General features: G+C 45.7%; 1 protein-coding gene across 4 annotated transcripts in view; it reads left to right on the top strand.

Moving 5' to 3' along the window:
• MTRR (5-methyltetrahydrofolate-homocysteine methyltransferase reductase) overlaps nt 1–19,876 on the top strand; it is a 70,692-nt gene extending 50,816 nt beyond the window's left edge. For 3 of the 4 annotated variants that reach the window (XM_075921494.1, XM_075921495.1, XM_006111030.4), the window contains 4 exons: nt 5,245–5,363; nt 13,498–13,590; nt 13,680–13,862; nt 19,292–19,876. In XM_075921494.1, coding sequence (XP_075777609.1) covers nt 5,245–5,363; nt 13,498–13,590; nt 13,680–13,862; nt 19,292–19,436 — 540 coding nt within the window. In that variant the 3' untranslated portion in view covers nt 19,437–19,876. The remainder of the gene's footprint in view (nt 1–5,244; nt 5,364–13,497; nt 13,591–13,679; nt 13,863–19,291) is intronic. The other variant, XM_075921492.1, reaches the window with a different exon arrangement.
• The last annotated feature ends 2,498 nt before the right edge of the window (nt 19,877–22,374 follow it).

Raw genomic sequence — 22,374 nt, 5'->3', positions numbered from 1 at the left:
TCAGCCACATTGATGATGTAATTACTTTGTAGTACTCTATTCTGTGCATGCGGGAAAATAATACACATGAAAATGTAACATTTGAACCGGACAGTTTGCTAAGGTGATTTTTTTGTATCAAATACTTCGTACGCATTTTCATTTTTTTAAAAAATATTGGAAAAAAGTGGCATTGGGCTAACTTAATGATGTCTTTGCAATCTATGAAATCATAATTTACACAGGGCCTTAGTCATGTAGTATGTTATAACCTGTGTTAGGCCAGGTCTGCACTTGCAGAGAAAATTGATGCAAGATATGCAACTCTAGCTGCATGAATTGCATAGCTGGATTCAAGATACTTTTATCATTTTCCTGAGGCAGCCCAGTAGTGGGAGGTTGACAGAAGAAACTCTTCTGTCAACTTCCCTTCCTCCTTGCGACTACAAGGAGTTCTGGGATCAAGGGAGGACATCCTTAGCATTCAATTTAGCAGGTCTTTACCAGACCCACTAAATTGAATGCTGGAAGATCAACCTCCAGAGTGTCAATCTTCCCAGAAGTTTAAATGTGTCCTTGAGTATTTTTGGGGACTGTAAGTGTTGCCAATAGGATCCTCTTTTTCCTCACTCAGGTCAGGGCAAAAGTTTATAGTGGTGAACCTCATGAATTTCCCATCTCTTGTCTTTATTTATGAGAGGAGCAGGGAACCTCTTTTGAGTCAGGAGCCACTGACCCACAGAAAAGTCAGTCAGGGCCACACAGGTGAGATGCAAAAAAACAACCCTCCAAAACCCCCCAAACCTCACTAATGTGACCCCAACTGTGCTGGTGGGGACAAGGTGCTGGGGCAGGGTACTCATGGAAGGGTCTGGCCAGGAGGAGGGGACAGAGACAGCTGGGGCCAGTACCTGGGGATCCCAGGTCTCAGGAAGCGTGCTGTCTGCTCTTACCCCCCACCCCTTTCCCCAGGCACCTCCCCAACCCAATCCCCTCCCCTTCCCCAGAGCCAGGCACAACTCCCCCCACCCCGATCCCCCTTCCCTTCCCCAGAGCCAGGCACAACTCCCCCTATCCCAATCCCCATCCCAATCCCCCTCCCCTTCCCCAGAGTCAGGCACACACACCCCAACCCCATTCCCCTCCTCTTTCTTCCCTGGAGCCAGGCGCGTGCGCGCGCGCACACACACACACACACACACTCTAACCAAAACCTCTTCCCCTTCTCCAGAGCCAGACACACACACCCCTAACCCAATTCCCCTCCCCCCCGCCCGAGCCAGGCACCGGCCCCCCTCTATATCAATCCCTCTCCCACCCCCCGCTCTAACCTAATTCCTGGTTTCCAGAGGTGGAGCCGCTGCTACAGCCACACGCATCTCCCTCCAGGCACTGGGGCATGTGTGCTGAGCGGTCGGCCTTGAGATGTGCTGACTGGGACGCCGTACACCCCCGCCCCCCAACCCAATTCCCTTCTTTTCCCTTCTCCCCCACCCCAGACTAAAGCCAGGCACCTTCCCCTCCCCCATTCTAACCTACTCAGGTCCCAGAGCCGCTGCCGCCACTACAGCCGCGCGTCTCCCTCCAGGCACTGGGGTGCGTATGCTGAGCGGCCAACACGCCATGCGCACCCCCCCCAACCTCTTTTCCCTCCCCTATCCTCCTCTGCCTTCCCCAGAGCCAGACACTTCCCCTCCCCACTTAACCCAATCCCCCTCCCCCACTAACCTTATGCCCAAGTCCCGGAGCCACCGCTGGTGCTGTTGCCGTCACACCCCTACCTGCTACCACTGCCTGTGCTTAGCAGCCAGCTGCTAGCACATGCAGGCTGGGATGCTGTGTGAGACCCAGCGTGCACGTGCAGGATATGATGTAGTGAGCTAGGAGCCATGAGCAGAACGGCACGGTTCGTGAGCATGCATATGGCTCGCAGCAGCCCGGCTGTGAGAGCGGCTAACCTGAATGGTTCTGGGTTCCGTCCCGGTTCCGTCAGGAGCCGCAATTTTTTTCTTTGCAAGCTGCATGCTGCTCACGAGCTGCAGGTTGACCATCCTTACTCTAGCAGTTAGACATAGGGTTGTCCCAGGCGTCCTCTGGAGTGGTGCCAGTATGGTGCCCAATATAGGGCCCTGCTGACTGGCCCTATATTGCGCCAAGGAACAAGGCACTGGCCCTCAGTTCCTTGTTACTGCCAGTGATGGTAGCTGGAAATTCCTCTTGCTCGTCCTTTCCTTGCAAGCAGACAAATACTTCTTTCAAACCATTGTATATACTTACGTGGTTGTAATTATAGTTGTATTAGTTAGCAGTTAGTGTAGACTAACATGGCTACCCCCTCAGACAGTAAGTGTAAAATAGGTTGTTAGGGATTTCCCCCCACATCCTGTCAATCATCCCTAGAGCATGCCTCATTCCCCATATCAGTGGCAGATCTTCTGCAGTGGCTCTTTTGAACCCCTTGAGCCTTTAATCAGGAGCCAGGGTTCACACTTCAGAATGGCATCCATGGTGACTGCCACCTTTGTGTCAACACACGCAGTAGAGCAGTGGTCACAATCTGTGGCCCCTGCAGTGAATATGGCACCATTTTGGACCACATCAGCACCAGATCAAGTCACAGCCACAGCAGTGTCCATGTGTCCAAAGACTTCGATGATGCCAGTATTAGCTCTGACGACAGCCACAATGTCAGACCCACCAGCGCCAGCAGCATTGGTCCCGATGCCAACAGTGGACTCCCAATGTACCGATGCTCAGGCACCGTCTGGTCAGTCTTTGATGGTTTCATCCACTTTATCATCTTCAACACTGATCCCCTTCTCACTTTTGGTGCTGTCAGGTTCTAGAGACCCCGCAGGAGGTAATGGAAAGGAACAGCCCCCTCCTTTAGTGGTGTCCTCCTCTTCATCACCCAATGAAGCTGTAGCAGGCTCATCTGTGGCTCTAGCCCTTGAGGACTCTTGGGTCTTGCAGCAGTTATTGTGTAGGGTAGCCCAAGGGTTGAGTATTCAAGGAGAGGACGTAGTGGATGACACCGACCCAGTGATTGACACAGTGGTACTTTGTCTGTTGAAGAGGTTTGAATATCTTTACTTTCACCTACAACCAGACTCCCTTTTGGTAGATGTGGTCAATCAAAAGGAGAGATGGATTTCAGGGATCCTCCTCTAAGTACAGAGAGGCAAAATGCCTAGACCTGTTTTCTCAGAAGATCTATTGAGTGGGCAGGTTGCATTTGCATATTGCAAATCAGCAGACCCTTGTTAGTAGGTATATCTACAACACTTGTTTGACACTGACTAAATATGCAAAGCTTCTTCCATCAGACTCTAGGTCTGAATTTTTGGCATTCATGGAACAATGGAGGCTCATCTCCAGTATGTCTCTGCAGGCAGCACTAGATGTTGCTACTGCGGCTACTAGAGTGATAACCACTGTGATTACTATGCATAGGGGGTCCTGGTTACAAGACTCAGGCCTTCCCTTATGAGGTGCAACAGACTATCCAGGACTTATCCTTCCAGGGGAACTCACTGTTCTTGGAGAAGACAGACAAGAAACTCAACAGCCTCAAAGACTTAAGTTACCCTCCAGTCTTTAGGCTTTTACCCCCCCTTCCACCTAGCGAAGGCACTTCTGACTACAGCCTCAGCAATGCTTCTCACAAAAGGGTTGTCAAGACAGCTCTCAGAGAAGGGTCCATAGTGGCAGAAGGAGGCCATGTCAGCCTTTGAGGCAAAGCTCAGGCTACCCTAAATCACCTAATATCATACAAAATCTCTGCCAATTCCACACCACCACTATGAAGAACTGCCTCAAACTACTTGGCCGCGTGTCTGCCTGTACGTATGTGCTGTGACATGCCAATCTTGGACTCGTGCCTCTGCAGTCATGGCTGACATCAGTTTATCGCTCAGCCAGGGATGAATTAGACACGATAGTTTTACTGCCTTGTCCACTTCTTGATTGCTTGGTCTGGTAGTAGACCTGCAGGAGGTCTCTTCAGGGGTTCCCTTTGCAGCACCAGAACCATCAATGTTACTGGTCATGGACACCTCACACTTGGGATGGAGCGCCCATCTGGGGGACCTCAAGAGACAGGGCCTTTGGTCTCTGACCAATTTGATTCTTCACATCAGTGTTAGGGAGCTACGGGCAGTTTGCCTACTGTGTCGGACTTTCCATTCGTGCCTGTCAGGACATGCATGTAAGTGATGACGGACAATATTATGGCGATGTTCTATATCAACAAACAGGGAGTGCACACTCCTCTCCCCAGTGCTGGGAAGCCTCCTGCTCTACAACTTCTGTGTAGAACATTTGATTCTTCTGCAGCTTCTTACCTCTCAGGAGTGCAGAATGACCTGGCGGAAAACCTCAGCAGGTTGTTTTAGGGTCACAAATTGTTTCTTTGCCCAGACATTGTCAACTTAATTTTCCAGTGCTAGGGATTTCTCCAGTTGGAGCTGCTTGCTACAAAACACAACAGGAGATGCCAACAGTTCTGCTCCTTCCAGAACCATAGTCCCTGGTCAACCACAGGCGTGTTCTTCCTCTTGTGGGCAGATTGTCTACTATAAGCCTTCCTGCCTATTCCATTCATTCATTGATTCGTTCACAAACAAGGGGAAGCTCCAGCTACCATCACTGGCGGTAAGAAGGAACTGAGAAGGGTGTGGGTTGGTAGGGCCCTATATTGGGTACCATGCCAGAGCCACTCCAGAGGGTGCCCAGGCTGACCCTATGGCTAGCTTGTAGGGGAAAAATCTGACTACTATGCACATGTGCGTGCATACCCCTGATTAGAATGGACACACCACATCTCAAAGAACAACAGTTAGGAAAGTTTAGTAACAGTTTTTTTCTCAGAGTACTACAAATCATAATTCACAAGAACCTCTAAAAATGCCTCTCCTAAATTTGTGATTGTGTCAGTTTTCATTTTCAGAAATCCATGTTTGTGTATCCATTTGCCCATTTTGCACATGTGGATAGACTGCAAATTTTGCATTTGTATTTTCAGGGACCTATTTGAAATTTGTCCTCAAATATTTATATGACTTCAGTAAGCTGAGAAGTTTAGGCAGACTCTACAGTCATTCAAATAGAAGTCATTCATTTGTTCTCTATATGTGTGTATGTGGGTACATATATATAAAAATATGTAGACATGTACAATTTTCAAAACTCCAAAGACCACATGACAGTTTGACTACCTCCAGAATTTCTTCATTTATATTGTAATAATATTTATTTTCATTTTAGGTTTCTATTTTTGCTCGCTCAATCAACACTTTCCACTTACCTTCAGATCCATCTGTCCCTTTTATGATGGTGGGTCCAGGAACAGGAATTTCACCTTTTATTGGTTTCCTACAACATAGGTACGTGCTTCATTATTCATGACAAGCTACCAGTTTGTTATGTTAAGAAAAATGTTTCATAACGTGATCTTGGGTAGATATGTAATGGGTAACTTTCTACAGTTGTTCCTACTTAGATGTATTCTCATGCCACTTATTACAACATCCATTGTTGCAAACCATTTTATTTTAATGTTTATATTATCTAAATTCATAGAATAAATTCTGTTTTCACATAAATGTGCTGGACACAGGAGAAACTGGATGGTTCAAGGAACTGATAAGAGGGAAACAAAATCTTTCCTCTTGGGTCACTAGTAGGAGTCCAGAAGAAGTCAGTATTTATTGCATGTTATTACTACACTGTTGTTTGGCCTAAGAGAAATGAATTAGTAGTCACAGTTCATTTCCTTCATAATTAGAGTCCACATCACAAAACTTACCATGGCAAATAGAACTTCTTGAGAGCCTTGCTGTCAGTCTAGCCAGGCCCTTTCACCTACCTGGTGATTCACTCTCTTTTCTGTAAGGTCTTATGAGAAGCAATCCCATTCCAGGCTCATCTTGTTTTACTGGCACAACAAAACTCTTGCCTTGGTTTAAGTCAGTGGTAAGGAATCTTTTTTGGATCGGGGCTGCAGGCCCATGGAAAAATTAGTTGGAGGCCACACACTGAGGTGGCCCCTGATTGAAGAGAGAGACATTCTCCACATTTCTCTTGCGCACCAGAGCCTGGGGGAAGAGCAAGGGTAGGGGGGATGGCTAGTAGATTTTGTGTGCTCCAGCCCTGTGAGAGAGGATAGCGGGGGGGGGGGGGGGGGCGTGCAGGGGCACAGGCTATCCCTAAGCTTCAGGGGCTGGATCCAGGCAAATCGGGAGCCGCATTCAACCCCCAGGCCTTAGGTTCACCACTCCTGATTTAAGTAATGATAAGATGAAGCTGCATATTGAATTTGGTGGTCCTAATTCTTACCGTTTAAGAGGACTTATTGTATAGGCAGACAGACACACGTATAAACAAACTCTCTCAAATATATAGTAGAGTATAAAGAATTCTCAACAGTCAACGTATCTATGATTACACAGAGGGGAATGCTGAACAGAGTTTGTTCTTACCTTCAGAAATAGGAGACACAAGAAAATATTTAATGGTACACATTTTTTGGGAGCTCGTTATTTTATATCTGGTTTTCGTACAGTGCCACCAATTTTAAGCTTGGTTATTTTTGGAACAATTTTGTTTCATATGTTGTAAATACAGTAATAAAATAATCTCTGACATGCTTTTGGACAATAGCCAAGCCCTTTGTCTTACACACTGTTGTGGGTTAATTTCCGTTAATTTCTATAGAGTTTCAAATGTGCACAAAGACAATTCTCAAGACAGGTTGTTATAGCAAAGCAGTAGATTTGGAAAGCTTCTCTATGTGTGACAGAAAAGACAAGAGTTTTTGGACTTAAATCTCTGCAAATCCATTTTCCAGCCTGCTTCTGACTTAACGTATGGGTTTAAAGCGTGAAGTCAGTGCTTTTGTTTTTAACTTACACTGTGAGATTTGAAAGAGTAGATGATGTGTCTGTAATAGGGAAAAAACTAGAGAGAGATTTTATGTGAAGCATGAAATTGAATTGCTGCAATGTAAAATGATTTTCTTTGCGTAATAAATTATTAGAAAAATATTAATTGGGACTGGCAGAAACTGCATTTGCTGATGTAGAGGTGTTTAAGAAGATTTGTTGTCTAAGTTTGTTCTCATTATTACTACTAAAGAAAATCATAATATGCACAGTTATGAATATATTTGTTGCTGTGACTAATTTCCTACATATAATGATGGTAATAGCCTGTTGTTGTTAAAGGGCTATTTGGGGCAGCCAGACATTTTTAGGTTTAATCAATTTTTTATATAGTTACAAACCAAGACATTTTAGATTTCTAATGTTAGTCCGTAGCCCCAGAGGATATGGGTAGAAACCTTCTGAAATGTTTTGTGAATTTAAAGTGTATTTTAATGTCACAACATTGGTATATTTAACCTAAATATTGAAATAAGTTTGTTTTTTGTTGTTTGAGTCAGAACCAAGGGTCATTTTTTGTAGCTCTTAAAAAAGTCATCTCAATTATCCTTCAGTCCACTCTTGAAGCAGGGAGGAAAAACAAGGAAAACTATTACTTCTTCGAGTGGTCCCTGTGGGTGCTCCACTCATGGTGTTGGGCTCATCCCGGTGCCTCGGATCCGGAGACTTGCATAGCCGTGCTCCGCCAGACCGCACATGCGCGAGCAGCGGCTCATGCCATTCGCGCCTTTGATCTGCTGTGCGCAGTCCAGCCTTCGCTCAGTTCCTTCCAACCGCCCTCGGTCACGGATGGAGCTCCATCTTTCCCTCGGGTTTCTCCTTACCTCAGACCTGTAAATAGTTACTGACAAACCAAGTTTCTCTTATCCTTACCTGTTCTTGTTCTGGTCAACGTTCTTTTAAAAAACACTCCACAAATTTGTTCCTCAACGGGGGGATACACTCTCTGTGAGGAATGCCTGGTTCCCCAGGCTTTAAGAAATGTTCACCCTGCCAGGAGCCCATGCCAGTATCGGATGAGCATGAGGCGTGTATACAGTGCTTGGGAGATATGTGTATATGGTGCTGACACGTAGCACAACGGTGTCAGCATTGCTGTAAGCTGACAGCCAGAGCCCGCATGGATCAGGAGAGGCATTTGAAAATGCTTTCAGTAGATAAAGCTTTTTAGCCTACTGAGCTGTCTACCTCTTCTGGGCACAAGCACACCATTATGGGCAGCGAGACTTCTGCCTCAAACAAGGCCAAGCCGTCCCCAACCCATTCTCTGCCAGCGGCTCTTGGTGCCAGACGGGGCTTAAAAGATGGCCTGGGTACGTCAGGGATAGCCGGGGCAGAGTCTCGGCGGGCGCCAAATGACAACTAGAAAAAAATGCCACCGGTGGCATCGAGAGTGCAGTCAGCACCGGCACCATTGGGACCGTGGAAACTGACAGCCGCACCGGGGCATCGGCATCGGCACCGACACCGGCAGCAGGAGCAACTGCGGTGCCTGTGGCACCAGCGCTACTGGCCATGGCAATGTTGAAACCACAGGTTACCTCGCTGACACTGGAGAAAGTGCCCTCAGCACTGCATGCCCTGGCACCGGTGCAGGCTAATCTCACGGTGGCACCAGAGGAAACCCTTACAAATACAAGCTTGTATACAGAACTCAATTCTCCCTCTGCAACTTTCTCTCCAGGGCCACCTCCCTCCTCGCAATTACATGATTTGCATTACAATAGGGCACACAGCCCAGTGTCTCCTGATAGCTACTCCTGCTATAGAGAGCCAAGATACAGAGAAAAGAGGCTGTTTCTCTCACAGTCTCCATCTCCAAGGCACTCACTGCATTAATCGCCTATCTGGCCAAGGCATCATTTCTATACAAGGCATAGTAGCATGTTCTCTTCTCTACGTTCATCGCCAGCACGCTCAGAATGATACTATGGTCATTATCATAGAGGGTACTATGACCCTCCCCATCATGTTCGGACCTCCCAATGCCACAGGAGATGCACATGTTGCTGTTCATCTACTGATTCTCGACACTTACCCCCAGTGCCTCAATGCAATCATTCACCGCCGCCTCCTCTAAAAAGCTCAGCGATTCAGTTGGAGCAGTCGGAGCCCAAAGAGGGTCAATTATCTGATCCAGAGGACCCTCAGCAGGGCACATTACCAGCAGACCGCTCATCATCTTCTCCAGATGAGGCGGTGATTCCAGGTGATGTCTCCCCACGAGACGACCTGAAAGAATTTCAGGATCTTTTCAAACGCGTGGTAGATAGCCAGGAGGTGCAGTTAGCAGATATTCAAATGAAAGAACACTGCCTGTTGAAAAACCTATGCCCACAGCATCAGAATAAAATCGCACTTCCTATTGATAAGGCGATTACGGAGGTTGCAGAGGAAATATGGCAGACTCCAGTGTCCGCTCCCCCAACGAGTAAAAAAGCAGATAAGAAGTATTTTGTCCCTTCCAAGGACTTAGATTTTCTGTTTAACCACCCGCAGCCTAACTCATTGGTGGTAGATGCAGTACAGCATAGATCAAAAGTACCACAATACAGAAATACCGCTCCAGAAAAAGATAATAAAAAGTTGGATATTTTTGGAAGGAAAGTGTATTCTTCATCCACATTACTACTACGTGTTGCCAACTATTCTGCTCTCCTTTCCAGTCATAACTTTGGATATGTCCACACAGCAAAGTTATTTCGAAATAACAGCCCTTATTTTGAAATAATTTTCCTAGCATCTACACAGCCAGAGGGCTTATTTCGAATGTGGTAAACCTCATTCTACGAGAAATAACGCCAAATTTGAAATAAGTGCTGTGTAGATATTTATTTTGAAATAGGGGGCCTCCAGCCTTCCCAGGTGCCCTGGTGGCCACTCCAGCTTCAACCAAGAACACTCCACTCCCTCCTCTCCTCTCCGGAGCCCTTAAAGGGGTAGACTCTGGCCACAGTGCCAGCTCCAAGCCTGCCAGCCCAGAGCCAGCAGTCACTGCCTCTGACCCAGTGGCCCCAAAACATGAGCCAGCAAGCCACTGGCAGCCAGCCCTCCACCGCTCCCCAGGAACAGTCTACCAGCTCCAAGGAGCCTGCCAGGGCCTAGAAAAGGTGGGAGCCTTCCTGGTCCAGGGCAGAGATCATGGACCTTATTCAGGTTTGGAGGGGATGCCCCCAACGTCCATGATCTCCACACTAGATGGAGGTACACGGCCGTCTATGGCAGGAGAGCTGCCAGCCTGGCCACCAAAGGCCACTTGGGAACCCAGAAGCAGGTTTGCATGACAATCAAGTTGGTCCAGCGAGACCCCCAACCCTGAGCTTCCCTTCCCCCTTCTTCCCCCTTCCAGCTCCCTCCTTCCAGGTTTCCCCCTCTCCCTCCCACCCTCTCTTCTCCCCTCTCCTGCCTCCTTTCCCCAGTCTCACCAGAGTTTCATTCCCTCCCCCCCAGTTTTGTTAAATAAACAGAGTTTATATTTTTGAAAATAAGTGTATTTTATTTGAGATCAGGAAGGGGGGTTAGGGAGGGGTAAGTGGAAGGATGTGAGGGAGGAATGAGGCACAAGCCCCCAGTGGGGAAGACCAGGGAGGCTCTTAGTGCTCCTCAGGGTGGAAGCTCTCCTGCAGGACCTCCTGGATATTGACAGCCTCCCAATGGACCTCTCAGATGGCAGCCTGCAGAAAGTGCAGCCAGGCTCACAGCAACGCGTCCAAGAGAAGCACAGAGAGCCCAGGGGCACCTTTGGCTCCATGTTGCAGAGTTCTGTGATATCCCGAGTGAGGGCAACCAGAACACACAGAGACAAAATGAACATAAGAACGGCCATACTGGGTCAGACCAAAGGTCCATCTAGCCCAGTATCCTGTCTGCCAACAGTGGCCAGCCCCAGGTGCCCCAGAGAGGGTGGACCGAAGACAATGATCAAGCGATTTGTCTCCTGCCATCCCTCTCCAGCCTCTGACAAACAGAGACCAAGGACACCATTTTATCCCCTGGCTAATAGCCTTTTATGGACCTAACCTCCATGAAATTATCTTGCTTCTCTTTAAACTCTATTATTGTCCTAGCCTTCACAGCCTCCTCTGGCAAGGAGTCCACGGGTTGACTACACGCTGTGAAGAAGAACTTTCTTTTATTAGTTTTAAACTTGCTACCCATTAATTTCATTTGGTGTCCTCTAGTTCTTCTATTTAGTGAACTAATAAATAACTTTTCTTTATCTGCTCTCTCCACACCACTCATGACTTGATATACCTCTATCATATCCCCCCTTGGTCTCCTCTTTTCTAAACTGAAAAGTCCCAGTCTCTTTAACCTCTCCTCATATGGGACCCATTCCAAACCGCTAATCATTTTAGTTGCCCTTTTCTGAACCTTTTCCAAGGCCAAAATATCTTTTTTGAGGTGAGGAGACCACATCTGTACACAGTATTCAACATCACATGAAAGTCGGTTTTTTCCTTGTTTTCGCACCCCATGATAAGATGGTTCCTGAAGGGGCTTATGAATCTTAACCCACCACAAAAGCCTCCACCACCTTCGTGGGATCTCAATTTGGTGCTAGATACGTTGACATGCCCTCCATTTGAACTGCTGGCTACAACTTCTTTGCACCTGCTTACCATTAAATCTCTCTTTTTACTAGCTTTGACTTTGGCACACAGAGTGAGCGAGCTAGCAGCCCTTGTGTCATCACCGCCTTATACCATATTTACAAAAGATTCGGTCACGTTAAGGTCTCACCCAGCGTTCCTTCCTAAAGTATGCTCGGACTTTCACATTAATGAGCCCATTGTGCTTTCCTGCTTCTGCCCCAAACCGCATACCTCATCACATGAGGCACCTCTATGGACCCTGGATGTACACAGAACACTATATATACAGTGTTCTATATGGACAGAACGCAGAATTTCCGCAGAACAGACCATCTTATTGTTTCATTGGCAGCCCGTTCCAAGGGGCAACCACTGTCCTCGAAATGCATTGCGAATGTAATAGTTACCTGCATTACCACATGCTATTCTATACGTAATAAACCACTCTTAGTACACCCAAAAGCCCATTCCACAAGAGCAGTGGCCACATCTATAGCTTTTTAAAGCAACATGGTCCTCCAGTGAAATTTTCATGAGACATTATGCAATACTGCATCACTGAGCTTCAGACTCCTCGGTGGCAACAGCAGCCCTGATAATAAACTGTAATTCCAAACCGCGTTTCTCGCTTCGGTACTGCTCCGAAGTCACCATGAGTGGAGCACCCACAGGGACCACTCGAAGAAGAAGAATTTACTCACTTTTGTGCAGTAACGATTGTTCTTCGAGTTGTGTCCCTGTGGGTGCTCCATGACCCGCCCTCCTCCCCACTTTGGAATTGACGTGTATCGTTTCAGAGACTCGGGCGGCCGGAGGAACTGAGCGGGGGCTGGAACATGCGCAGCAGATCAAAGGCGTGAATTGCGCGAGCTGCTGCTTGTACATGCGTGGTCCGGTGGAGCACAGCTATGCAAGTCTCCAAATCCGCAGCGTTGGGATGAGCCTAACACCACGAGTGGAACACCCACAGGGACACATCTTGAAGAACAATAGTTACTGCATTGTTCCAATCCAGTCAAGGTGTAAAAGTTAACGAGATGTAACAGTTAACTTGAACTAAGGACTTAATTTGAGTTAACATTTGACTGCCGCGTGTAGCTGCGGGCAGTTAGTTCAGACTAAGGGGATTTAAAAATGGCGCTGGGATGGGAAGATGCAAATCTTTAAATCCCGGGCTTCATTTGCAACTTCGAATGCCTACATTAGCCTCCCTATTTCGAACTAGGGGGCTAGTGTAGACATACATTAAGTGCTTCTTCCTATCCATTCTACATTAGGTGTATGAGCTTGCCATGTGCACTGGTGCTGAAAGTTTTTCCCTCAGCAGTATCCATAGGGGAGTGGCTACAGCACTGCTGAAACACAGCAGTTCTGATGCACTATGGTGCAGAGTAAGGGGCACAGACCCTCCCTCCTTCCTCCCCTCCCCCCACGCCGTTTGTGAGAGCTTAATTCAGGGAAAGGAGCAAAATGATTATTTTCCCCCATATAAGTATGCAGGTTTCCTGGCAGAAAACTAGTTCACATCTCTTGTTCCATGGCAAATTTATCTTAAAATTTTTGTTGGAAATTGGCAGCAATGGCAAACCCTTATATATATAAAAAGACATTTTTCTTCACTCAGCATACAGTCAGCCTATGGAACTCCTTGCCAGAGGATGCGGTGAAGTCTAGAAGTTTAACAAGGTTCAAAAAAGAGCTAGATAGATTCATGGAGGTTAGATCCATCAGTGGCCAACCTGCTAAAAATATATTGGTGGGGAGGGAGGGAGGAATGTGTGTAGTCTATAGCATTAACCTATAAGCTTTTGCTTATTGGTTAATCAATTGCACTATTACATATCTTGGGATTGGTCCTGCTTTGGGCGGGGGGCTGGACTTGATGGCCTTCTGAGGTCTCTTCCAACTCTATGGTTCTATGATTCTGTGATACCTAGTTAACGCATTATGTATTTGTGTCTTTTTTTCCCTTTTGCATTTAGACAGAAACTCCAAGAAGAGCATATGGACTGGAAGTTTGGAGAGACATGGCTGTTTTTTGGTTGCCGACATAAGGACAGAGACTACTTATTCCGGCAGGTTATGTAAATAGTATTGGAGCTCGGTTTCACCTTGTATTTTGTCTTAGGATACTGATCTCTTAATGTTTTGCGTTGCCTTTTAGAGATGAGCTCAGAAGTTTTGTTGAAAATGGCACATTAACTCATCTTAAGGTGTGTTTCTCAAGAGACCCTCCAGCTGCAGCAGACAAAACCCCAACTAAATATGTGCAAGACAACATTCGACTTTGTGCTAAAGAGGTTGCCAGAGTCCTTCTCAGAGAGAGAGGTTGTTTCTATGTATGTGGGTGAGTAGACTGGAGTTTGAATGCCTAACAGAGTGAGCATTTAATAGAAGTTGTTGAAGACATTTGAAAGACTTGCAACATCTTCAAGTAAATGACTGGTATTTTCAGTACAATAGAATCTCAGAGTTACAAACACCTCAGTAATGGAAGTTGTTCACTGAAAAAACATTGAAAAAACTCTGAAAAAACATTATGATTGTTCTTTCAATTGAACATTTACTTAATACAGCTTTGAAACTTTACTAAGAAGAAGAAAAATGCTGCTTTCCCTTATTGAGAGTAGTTTACAGTACTGTGCTGTTGTAGCTCTTTTTTTTCCGGGGGGGAGGGGGAAGAAGGGAGGCGGGCTTTGTCTCTACAGCTGTCTGATTCATAGAATACTAGGACTGGAAGGGATCTCGAGAGGTCATCGAGTCCAGTCCCCTGCCCTCATAGCAGGACCTAATACTGTCTAGACCATCCCTGATAGACGTTTATTTAACCTACTCTTAAATATCTCCAGAGATGGAGGTTCCACAACCTCCCTAGGCAATTTCTTCCAGTGTTTAACAACCCTGACAGGTAGGAACTTTTTCCTAATATCCAACCTAAACCTCCCATGCTGCAGTTTAAGCCCATTGCTGCTGCTTCTATCCTCAGAGGCCAAGATGAACACGTTTTCTCCCTCCTCCTTATGACACCCTTTTAGATACCTGAAAACCTCTATCATGTTATGCACCCACCTTATAGTAGTCCCATGTCTAAGTTGTATTTGCCTAGTTTATTGATAAGAATATCATGAGAGACCATATCAAATTGAAGTCTAGGTATACTACGTTCACCGCTTCTCCCTTATCCCAAGACTCGTTATCCTATCCAAGAAAGGTATCGGATTGGTTTAACATGATTCGTTCTTTACAGATCCATGCTGGCTGTTCCCTAGCACCTTATTATCTGCCAAGTGTTTGCAGATGATTTCCTTAAGTATTTGCTCCATTATCTTTCCTGGCACAGAAGTTAAACTGAATAGTCTATAGTTTCCTGGGTTTTTTTTATTTCCCTTTTTATAAATGGACACTATATTCCCCCTTTTCCAATCTTCTGGAATCTCTCCTGTCTTCCATGATTTTCTAAAGATGATAGCTAAAGGCTCAGATACCTCCTCGCTCAGCTCCTTGAGTATTCTAGGATGCATTTCATCAGGCCCTGGTGACTTGCAGACATCTAACTTTTCTAAGTAATTTTTAAATTGTTTTTTTTTTATTCTATCTTCTAAACCTACTCCCTTCCCACTAGCATTCACTATGTTAGGCATTCCTTCATCAGACTTCTCGGTGAAGACCGAAACAAAGAAATCATTAAGCATCTCTGCCATTTCCAAGTTTCCTGTTACTGTTTCTCCCTCCTCACTGAGCAATGGGCCTACCCTGTCCTTGGTCTTCCTCTTGCTTCTAATATATTTATAGAAAGTCTTCTTGTTTCTCTTTATGCCTGTAGCTAGTTTGAGCTCGTTTCGTGACTTTGCCTTTCTAATCTTACCCCTGCATTCCTGTATTGTTTGCCTATATTCATCCTTTGTAATTTGTCCTAGTTTCCATTTTTTTATATGACGCCTTTTTTATTTTTAGATATGCAAAATCTCCTGGTTGATCCAAGTTTCTATCTTTCCTACACAGCAGAATAGCTTGCTTTTGGGTCCTTAATAATGTCCCTTTGAAAAACTGCCAACTGTCCTCAGTCTTGATTCCCATAAGACCTTACTTATAAGCTCTCTGAGCTTTCCAAAATCTGCCTTCCTGAAATCCCTTGTCTCTAATTTGCCATTCTCCCTTTTACCATACCTTAGAATCATGAACTCTTGTGATTTCATGATCACTTTCACCCAAGCTGCCTTCCACTTTCAAATTCTCAACTAGTTCCTCCCTATTTGTTAAAATCAAATCTAGAATAGTTTCCCCCCAGTAGCTTTTTCAACCTTCTGAAATAAAAAGTTGTCAATGCAGTCCAAGAACTTATTGGATAATCTGTGCCCCGCTATGTTAGTTTCACAATATGTGTCTGGTTAGTTGAAGTCCCCCATCACCACCAAATCCTGAGCTTTGGATTATTGTGTTAGTTGTTTTAAAAAAGCCTCATCCACCTCTTCTGCCTGGGTAGGTGGCCTGTAGTAGACCCCTAGCATGATATCACCCTTGTTTTTCACCCCTTTTAGCGTAACCCAGAAACTCTCAACCCATCAGTCTTTTATGTCCATCTCTTCCACAGTCCAAGTATGTACATTTTTAATATATAAGGCAATACCTCCTCCCTTTTTTCCCCGCCTGTCCTTCCTGAGTAAGCTGTACCCTTCTATACCCATATTCCAATCGTGCATATTACCTCACCAAGTCTCTGTGATGCCAACGATGTCATAGCTGTATTTATTTATTAGCACTTCCAGTTCTTCCTGCTTATTACCCATATTTCTTGCATTTGTATATAGGTATCTAAGATACTTATTTGATCTTCCCTCCCAGTTCTGCCTTGTCCCTCCTTTCTCGCTGTTATTATAGCCCACATTCCCTCCCATCTCCAACCCATCTCCCAGGTCTCCATGTTCTTCACTTACCCATGGTCTTTGGTCACCTGTCCCCGTCAAACCTAGTTTAAAGCCCTCCTCACTAGGTTTGCCAGTCTGTATCCAAATACGGTCTTCCCCTTCCTCGAAAGGGGAACACCTTCCTGGAATATCATCCCGTGGTTGAGGAAGCCAAAGCCCTCCTGATGACACTATCTTCGCAGGCAGGCATTTACCTCCAGGATGCACCTGTCTCTGCCTGGGCCCCAACCTTTGACAGGAAGGATTAAAGAGAGTACCTCCTGCGCTCCAAACTCCTTCATCCGTACTCCCAGAACCTTGTAGTCACTCTTGATCCACTCAGTGTCACACCTCGCAGTATCATTGGATCCACATGAATGAGTAGCATGGGGTAGTAGTCAGAGGGCTGGATAATCCTCGACAATGACTCCATAACATCTCGGATATGGGCTCCCAGCAGGCAGCATACCTCCCGAGATGACATGTCAGGGCAACAGATGGATGCCTCCACCCCCCTCAGAAGAATCTCCAACCACCACTACCCTATGTTTCCTCCTCACAGTGGTGACAGCAGACCTCCCAGCCTTGGGGGTACGAGGCTTCTTCTCCTCTGTTGTAGGGGATGATTTCTTATCTCCTGTATCAAGAAGAGCATGATGGTTTCCTAGTACCACGGTGGGAGAGTTCGGAGCTGGGTGAAGCACTGCCTGCTGCCAGAAGTAACCAGCTGCCAGTGCCACCGTGAGCCATCTCCTCCTCCACCAGTAATGTGTCCGCAATCCTGTGTTCTGGGACAGCTACCTCAGCTGTCTCCACATGACCACTGTTCAGGAATTGCTTGTGGATTTGGATGCTCCTTAACCTAGCCACCTCCTCCTGTAGCTCTTCCACTTTCTGCCTGAGAGATTGCACCAGCAGGCACCTTTCACAGTGGATGGTCCCCCCAGCCTGGATATCAGCAAGTGGTAATTGCAAGCCACAGTACCTGCAAAACCACACTAGGATGTGGGTAGAGGCATCCATGCACAGGTGGTCTGTCTGGCTACAGGTGCAGGTGGAGGACACAGAAGCAGTGCTGGCACAAGTGTTGCGGGTCTTCCTGATCATCGTAGGCCTCCCTCTATCAAACTCCCTCTTAAACTCCCCTGTCTGCAGCCCCCTAGTCGCTCTGCCTCTGGCTTTTAAAGCCTGCTCACCTAGGTGAGGCCTACCCCCTTGTGAGTCACACAGAGGAAGGCTGATCAAAGTCAATCAAGGGAACAAAGGTCAGGCACTCAGTCCCGACAGCCACAGCAACTGAAACTGAAGTCACCTGAAATCAGAATCAAAATTCAAACAGTCGAGCAAACTCTCTCATACCAAAAGCTAGTACTCTCACACTCACCTGGTAGCCTGTTGAGCGGCGGGCTCTCTTAAACTCCCTGTCTGCAGCCCCCTGTCTGCTTCACTTCCCCTGGAATTGTATACTTCCAGTTCCAAGGGAGATATGTAGTTGACTGGTCAGCTAGTAATGTGGAGGTTCTATTGTACTAAAATATTCCTATTTTCTGTGTAAACTTTATGATATAATGTTTGTCTTTTACCTCCACAGCTTAATCTTTTTTTTTTATTATAGCCAGGCAGTCCACTACAGGCAGTCCCCGGGTTACGTACAAGATAGGGACTGTAGGTTTGTTCTTAAGTTGAATCTGTATGTAAGTCGGAACTGGTGTCCAGATTCAGCCGCTGCTGAAACTGACCAGCGGCTGACTACAGGAAGCCCGAGGCAGAGTTGCTCTGCCCCGGGCTTCCTGGAATCAGCCGCTGATCAATTTCAACAGGCTGAATCTGGACACCAGTTCCGACTTACATACAGATTCAACTTAAGAACCCCAGGCGTCCCCAAGTCAGCTGCTGCTGAAACTGATCAGCGGCTGATTCCAGGAAGCCCGGGGCAGAGCAACTCTGCCTCGGGCTTCCTGTAGTCAGCGCTGGTCAGTTTCAGCAGCGGCTGACTTGGGGACGCCTGGGGCTCCGCGGCTTTGCTCCATGTCTCCCTGGTCTGCTGGAGACAAGCAGACCAGGGAGAGGGGGAGCAAAGCTGCGGAGCATGCGGGCAGCGGGACACCCCAGATGCGCCCCGGCTGCCGGCGTCCTCCGAGGCTTTGCTCCCCGTCTCCCTGGTCTGCTGGAGACAGCAGACCAGGGAGATGGGGAGCAAAGATAGCTGCGGCACATCTGGGCTGTCCCGCTGCCCGCGTGCTCTGGGGCGAGAAAAACCCCATTCGTAACTGCGGATCCGATGTAAGTCGGATCCGCGTAACTCGGGGACTGCCTGTACTCTATCGATTGTTTTCACTATGTAATGTTTCAGAAATGTTTCCTGTTCATGTAGTATTATTCAGTTAAAGTAGGATAGGCTACAAGCAAATGGTGCAGGATTTTTAGGAGCATCTCAAGTTGTAATGCATCCCTGATTGTTTACAGTTAATTGAACATGTGGTGCTAGGCTTCTACTAAAAATAATGGTGAGCAGTATTAGGGCTTTAATTCTTTGTGTCTCTGAGCAACTAGAACACAGCATAACCATGATAAAGTCTAAATCCATCTAGCAGGAAGCAATTATTTTCTTCCAGTTTAAATGTGGATCTGAGTTTCTGTTCCACATACCTTTGAATGTATTGAAAGTTTTCTACCATAGCTGTTTGAGAGGTATTACTATTAAGACTACTCCCAAGTACATGAGCAATGAATATCTGGGGTGAAAGCCAATATAAATTCTGTACATCTTCATTTTAGAAATTCTTGTTTGTTTCCAAAAATATCCTGTATCTGAGGCTGCTGGTGGAAGGAGAAATCTGCTACTAAGTGCTATTTTTTCTGTCTTTTCCAGAGATGCAAAACACATGGCTAAAAATGTGAATGATACTTTAGTGGACATTTTAAGCACTGATGCTGGAGTTGACAAATTGGAAGCAATGAAAATCCTTGCTACATTACGACAAGAAAAACGCTATCTACAGGATATCTGGGCCTAAATCTCTGGCCTTTGTGCCTTTGCAAAACAACAACTGTTAGCCATTTTTCACCTAATATACTGTATGAGGGCTCTGCTTAATCTTTGGATTACTGTCACTTCAATTTAAGTAAATTTGCTCATAAAAGCAGCCAATTGCTCGTTTAAAAATACCATTCTCCAATCATTTAATCCTAGATAATTCCTACTGATCTTTTGAATAACATTTAAAGCCTTTACAATACCACCACAAACAAAAAATGGAATCTCTGAGTCATCACTTTGTAGCAGTATTACCAAGGAGATTCTCACAGAACTCTAGTCCTCCACTTTAATACTTTTATCCTTGAAAATAACATTTACCTGCATTTGTGCAGTATACAGTATTACAGGTATTATCATATACACATGGAGTACAGGCAGTCCCCGACTGGGGGGGGGGGGGGACGACTACCCCAGCACAGCAGGGAGACAGGAGCGAAGCCGCAGAGGCGGGGGACCCTGCCGCCTCTGCGGCTTTGCTCCGGGGCAAAGGAGCAAAGCCGCACGGGCAGTGGGGTCCCACCGCCTGTGCGGCTTTGCTCGGGTCTCCCTGCTGTGCTGGAGGGGGACTCCCCCAGCACAGCAGGGAGACAGGAGCAAAGCCGCAGAGGCGCGGGACCCCGCCGCCTCTGCGGCTTTGCTCTGGGTGTCCCTGGTCTGCTGGGGGGCGGGGGGGCGCAGCTAGTGTTCCCCTCCCCCCCCCCCCCCCCCAGCAGACCAGGCTTTTGTTGTGGACAAAACAGTACAACTAAGTAAGTAACATTATATATACTGTATGCTTTGTATACAGGCAGTCCCCGGGTTACGTACAAGATAGGGACTGTGGGTTTGTTCTTAAGTTGAATTTGTATGTAAGTCGGAACTGGAGTCCAGATTCAGCCGCTGCTGAAACTGACCAGTGGCTGACTACAGGAAGCTGGAGGCAGAGTTGCTCTGCCCTGGGCTTCCTGGAATCAGCCGCTGATCAGTTTCAACAGCGGCTGAATTTGGACGCCTGGGACAGAGCAGCTGGGGTGCTGCCGGGTTGGTCCTGGGGGGACCTACCCGGCAGCGCCCCAGCTGTTCTGTCCCAGGCTCCAGATTCAGCCGCTGTTGAAACTGATCAGTGGCTGATTCCAGGAAGCTGGGGGCAGAGCAACTCTGCCTTGGGCTTCCTTTAGTCAGCCCCTGGTCAGTTTCAGCAGCAGCGGCTGAATCTGGAGCCAGTTCTGAGTTACGTACAAATTCAACTTAAGAACAAACCTATAGTCCCTATCTTGTACGTAACCTGGGGACTGCCTGTATACAAAGCATACAGTATATATAATGTTACTTACTTAGTTGTACTGTTTTTCACATGTACATCTTACTGCCAAGTTTTAGTTGAACATATCACGTGAAAGTATTTTCAGGAAATTTTTCTTCATTACATTTTAACATATGGTACAAGTTGCAAATAGGAATAAATATTTAAAATATTGTCAAGAAATTCTGGGCACAATATCTCTCCCACTCCATAAGCTTTCCTATGAATATTAATATTTGAATGATCAGATGAGTGACTAACAACATTTTGTGGATACTTATGTACAATTCGCTGACATTGAGTAGCTTTTCCTAGCTAACTCATGCAACACATCTTTGATCCATGCCTTTAAACTGCTGGTTTATTGCTAGGTCTTTCCAGAACTAATCTGTCATTTGTCCTAAATGTTGTTGGGCATAATTATTAGAGGCTTAGATAGGAATGCCAAACTACTTTTTTTTTTAAATGAAAACACTTAATTTGAAGCTAATTATATAGCCTTAAACCTTTTATTTCCTTATGCTAATATCTGGATCACTACCAAAATAATCATTTTCAAAATCAGGTAAAAAATCCATCCTCTGCCTACCAGGACTGCTCAGAGGACAAAAGCTCTTTTCTTCTTCACTTTGTCTTTGCTGTTACTTTCTTTAAATCACCACTCCCTTTGCTCCTTCTCCTCTTAATTCATGACTACTAAGTCCTCATTTCTTTTGGTTTCTTCCTATCTTCCTCCCCAAACTTAAACCCTTAGAAGAAGAGACAAAGTGGAAGAAATATTTCTCAGTTGTGTCATGCTCAGGTTTTCTTGTTTGGGAAAATTCCATTTTTATTTTGTCTTACACATCAGGCAGCATTTCATAGTCTGATTCTTGTTTTATAATGTTGGTCATTGTGGTATTTCAGCTCAGTATGGGTGGGGAATATGGTAATAAGAATATAATCCCATTGTTTTTAAAAGAACTTGAAATTAACTCTTAATAAGAATTAAATTGTATTAAGGCTTTGACATATTTGTAAAGTAGCAATTATTTAAAAGATCGATAGAAAACTTCAACTAAAATTTCACATACCAATTCCTATAGAAAAAAAAATTATAGTACTCCAAAGAGGACATGATGGAGATAGTTTAATAGTTTTTTTATGTGTATGTAACGAAAAGTATTCATACAATGTAATTCGGGATTCAGCATGTAAAGTGAAGAGCACACACACAAGTAAACTAAAGAGCCCTATAAATTATTGTTGTTATATGGGACCCACTAGTGTATCATGTATATCAGATGTACTCATCTTTATTTACCCAAGACAAAAAGGTTTTAGCATTATCATAATCAAAAAAGATGTTTTGCTAATTGTCTTTTATCAACTAGTTTGGTTAGAAACATCACTGAGTCATGTGATTCTTGCTCATGTGTCCAAGGTTAAACTGATCACCAGATATGGGTATGCAGTGTTTTTGTAGTCATGCTGGTCCCAAGATATTAGAAAGACAAGGTGGTGATAAGATCTTTTATTGGACCAATTTCTGTTGATGAGAGAGAGAAACATTCAAGCTCTGAAGGAGAGTTCTGTGTTGCTCAAAAGCGTCTCTCTCCCCACTCCCCCGTGGAAGTTGGGCCAATAACAGATA

This window comes from Pelodiscus sinensis, chromosome 2, assembly GCF_049634645.1.
Source record: "Pelodiscus sinensis isolate JC-2024 chromosome 2, ASM4963464v1, whole genome shotgun sequence".
Lineage (NCBI taxonomy): Eukaryota > Metazoa > Chordata > Testudines > Trionychidae > Pelodiscus > Pelodiscus sinensis.
Note: the sequence above shows the minus strand (reverse complement) of the source record. Positions and strands in the feature narration are given on the sequence as shown.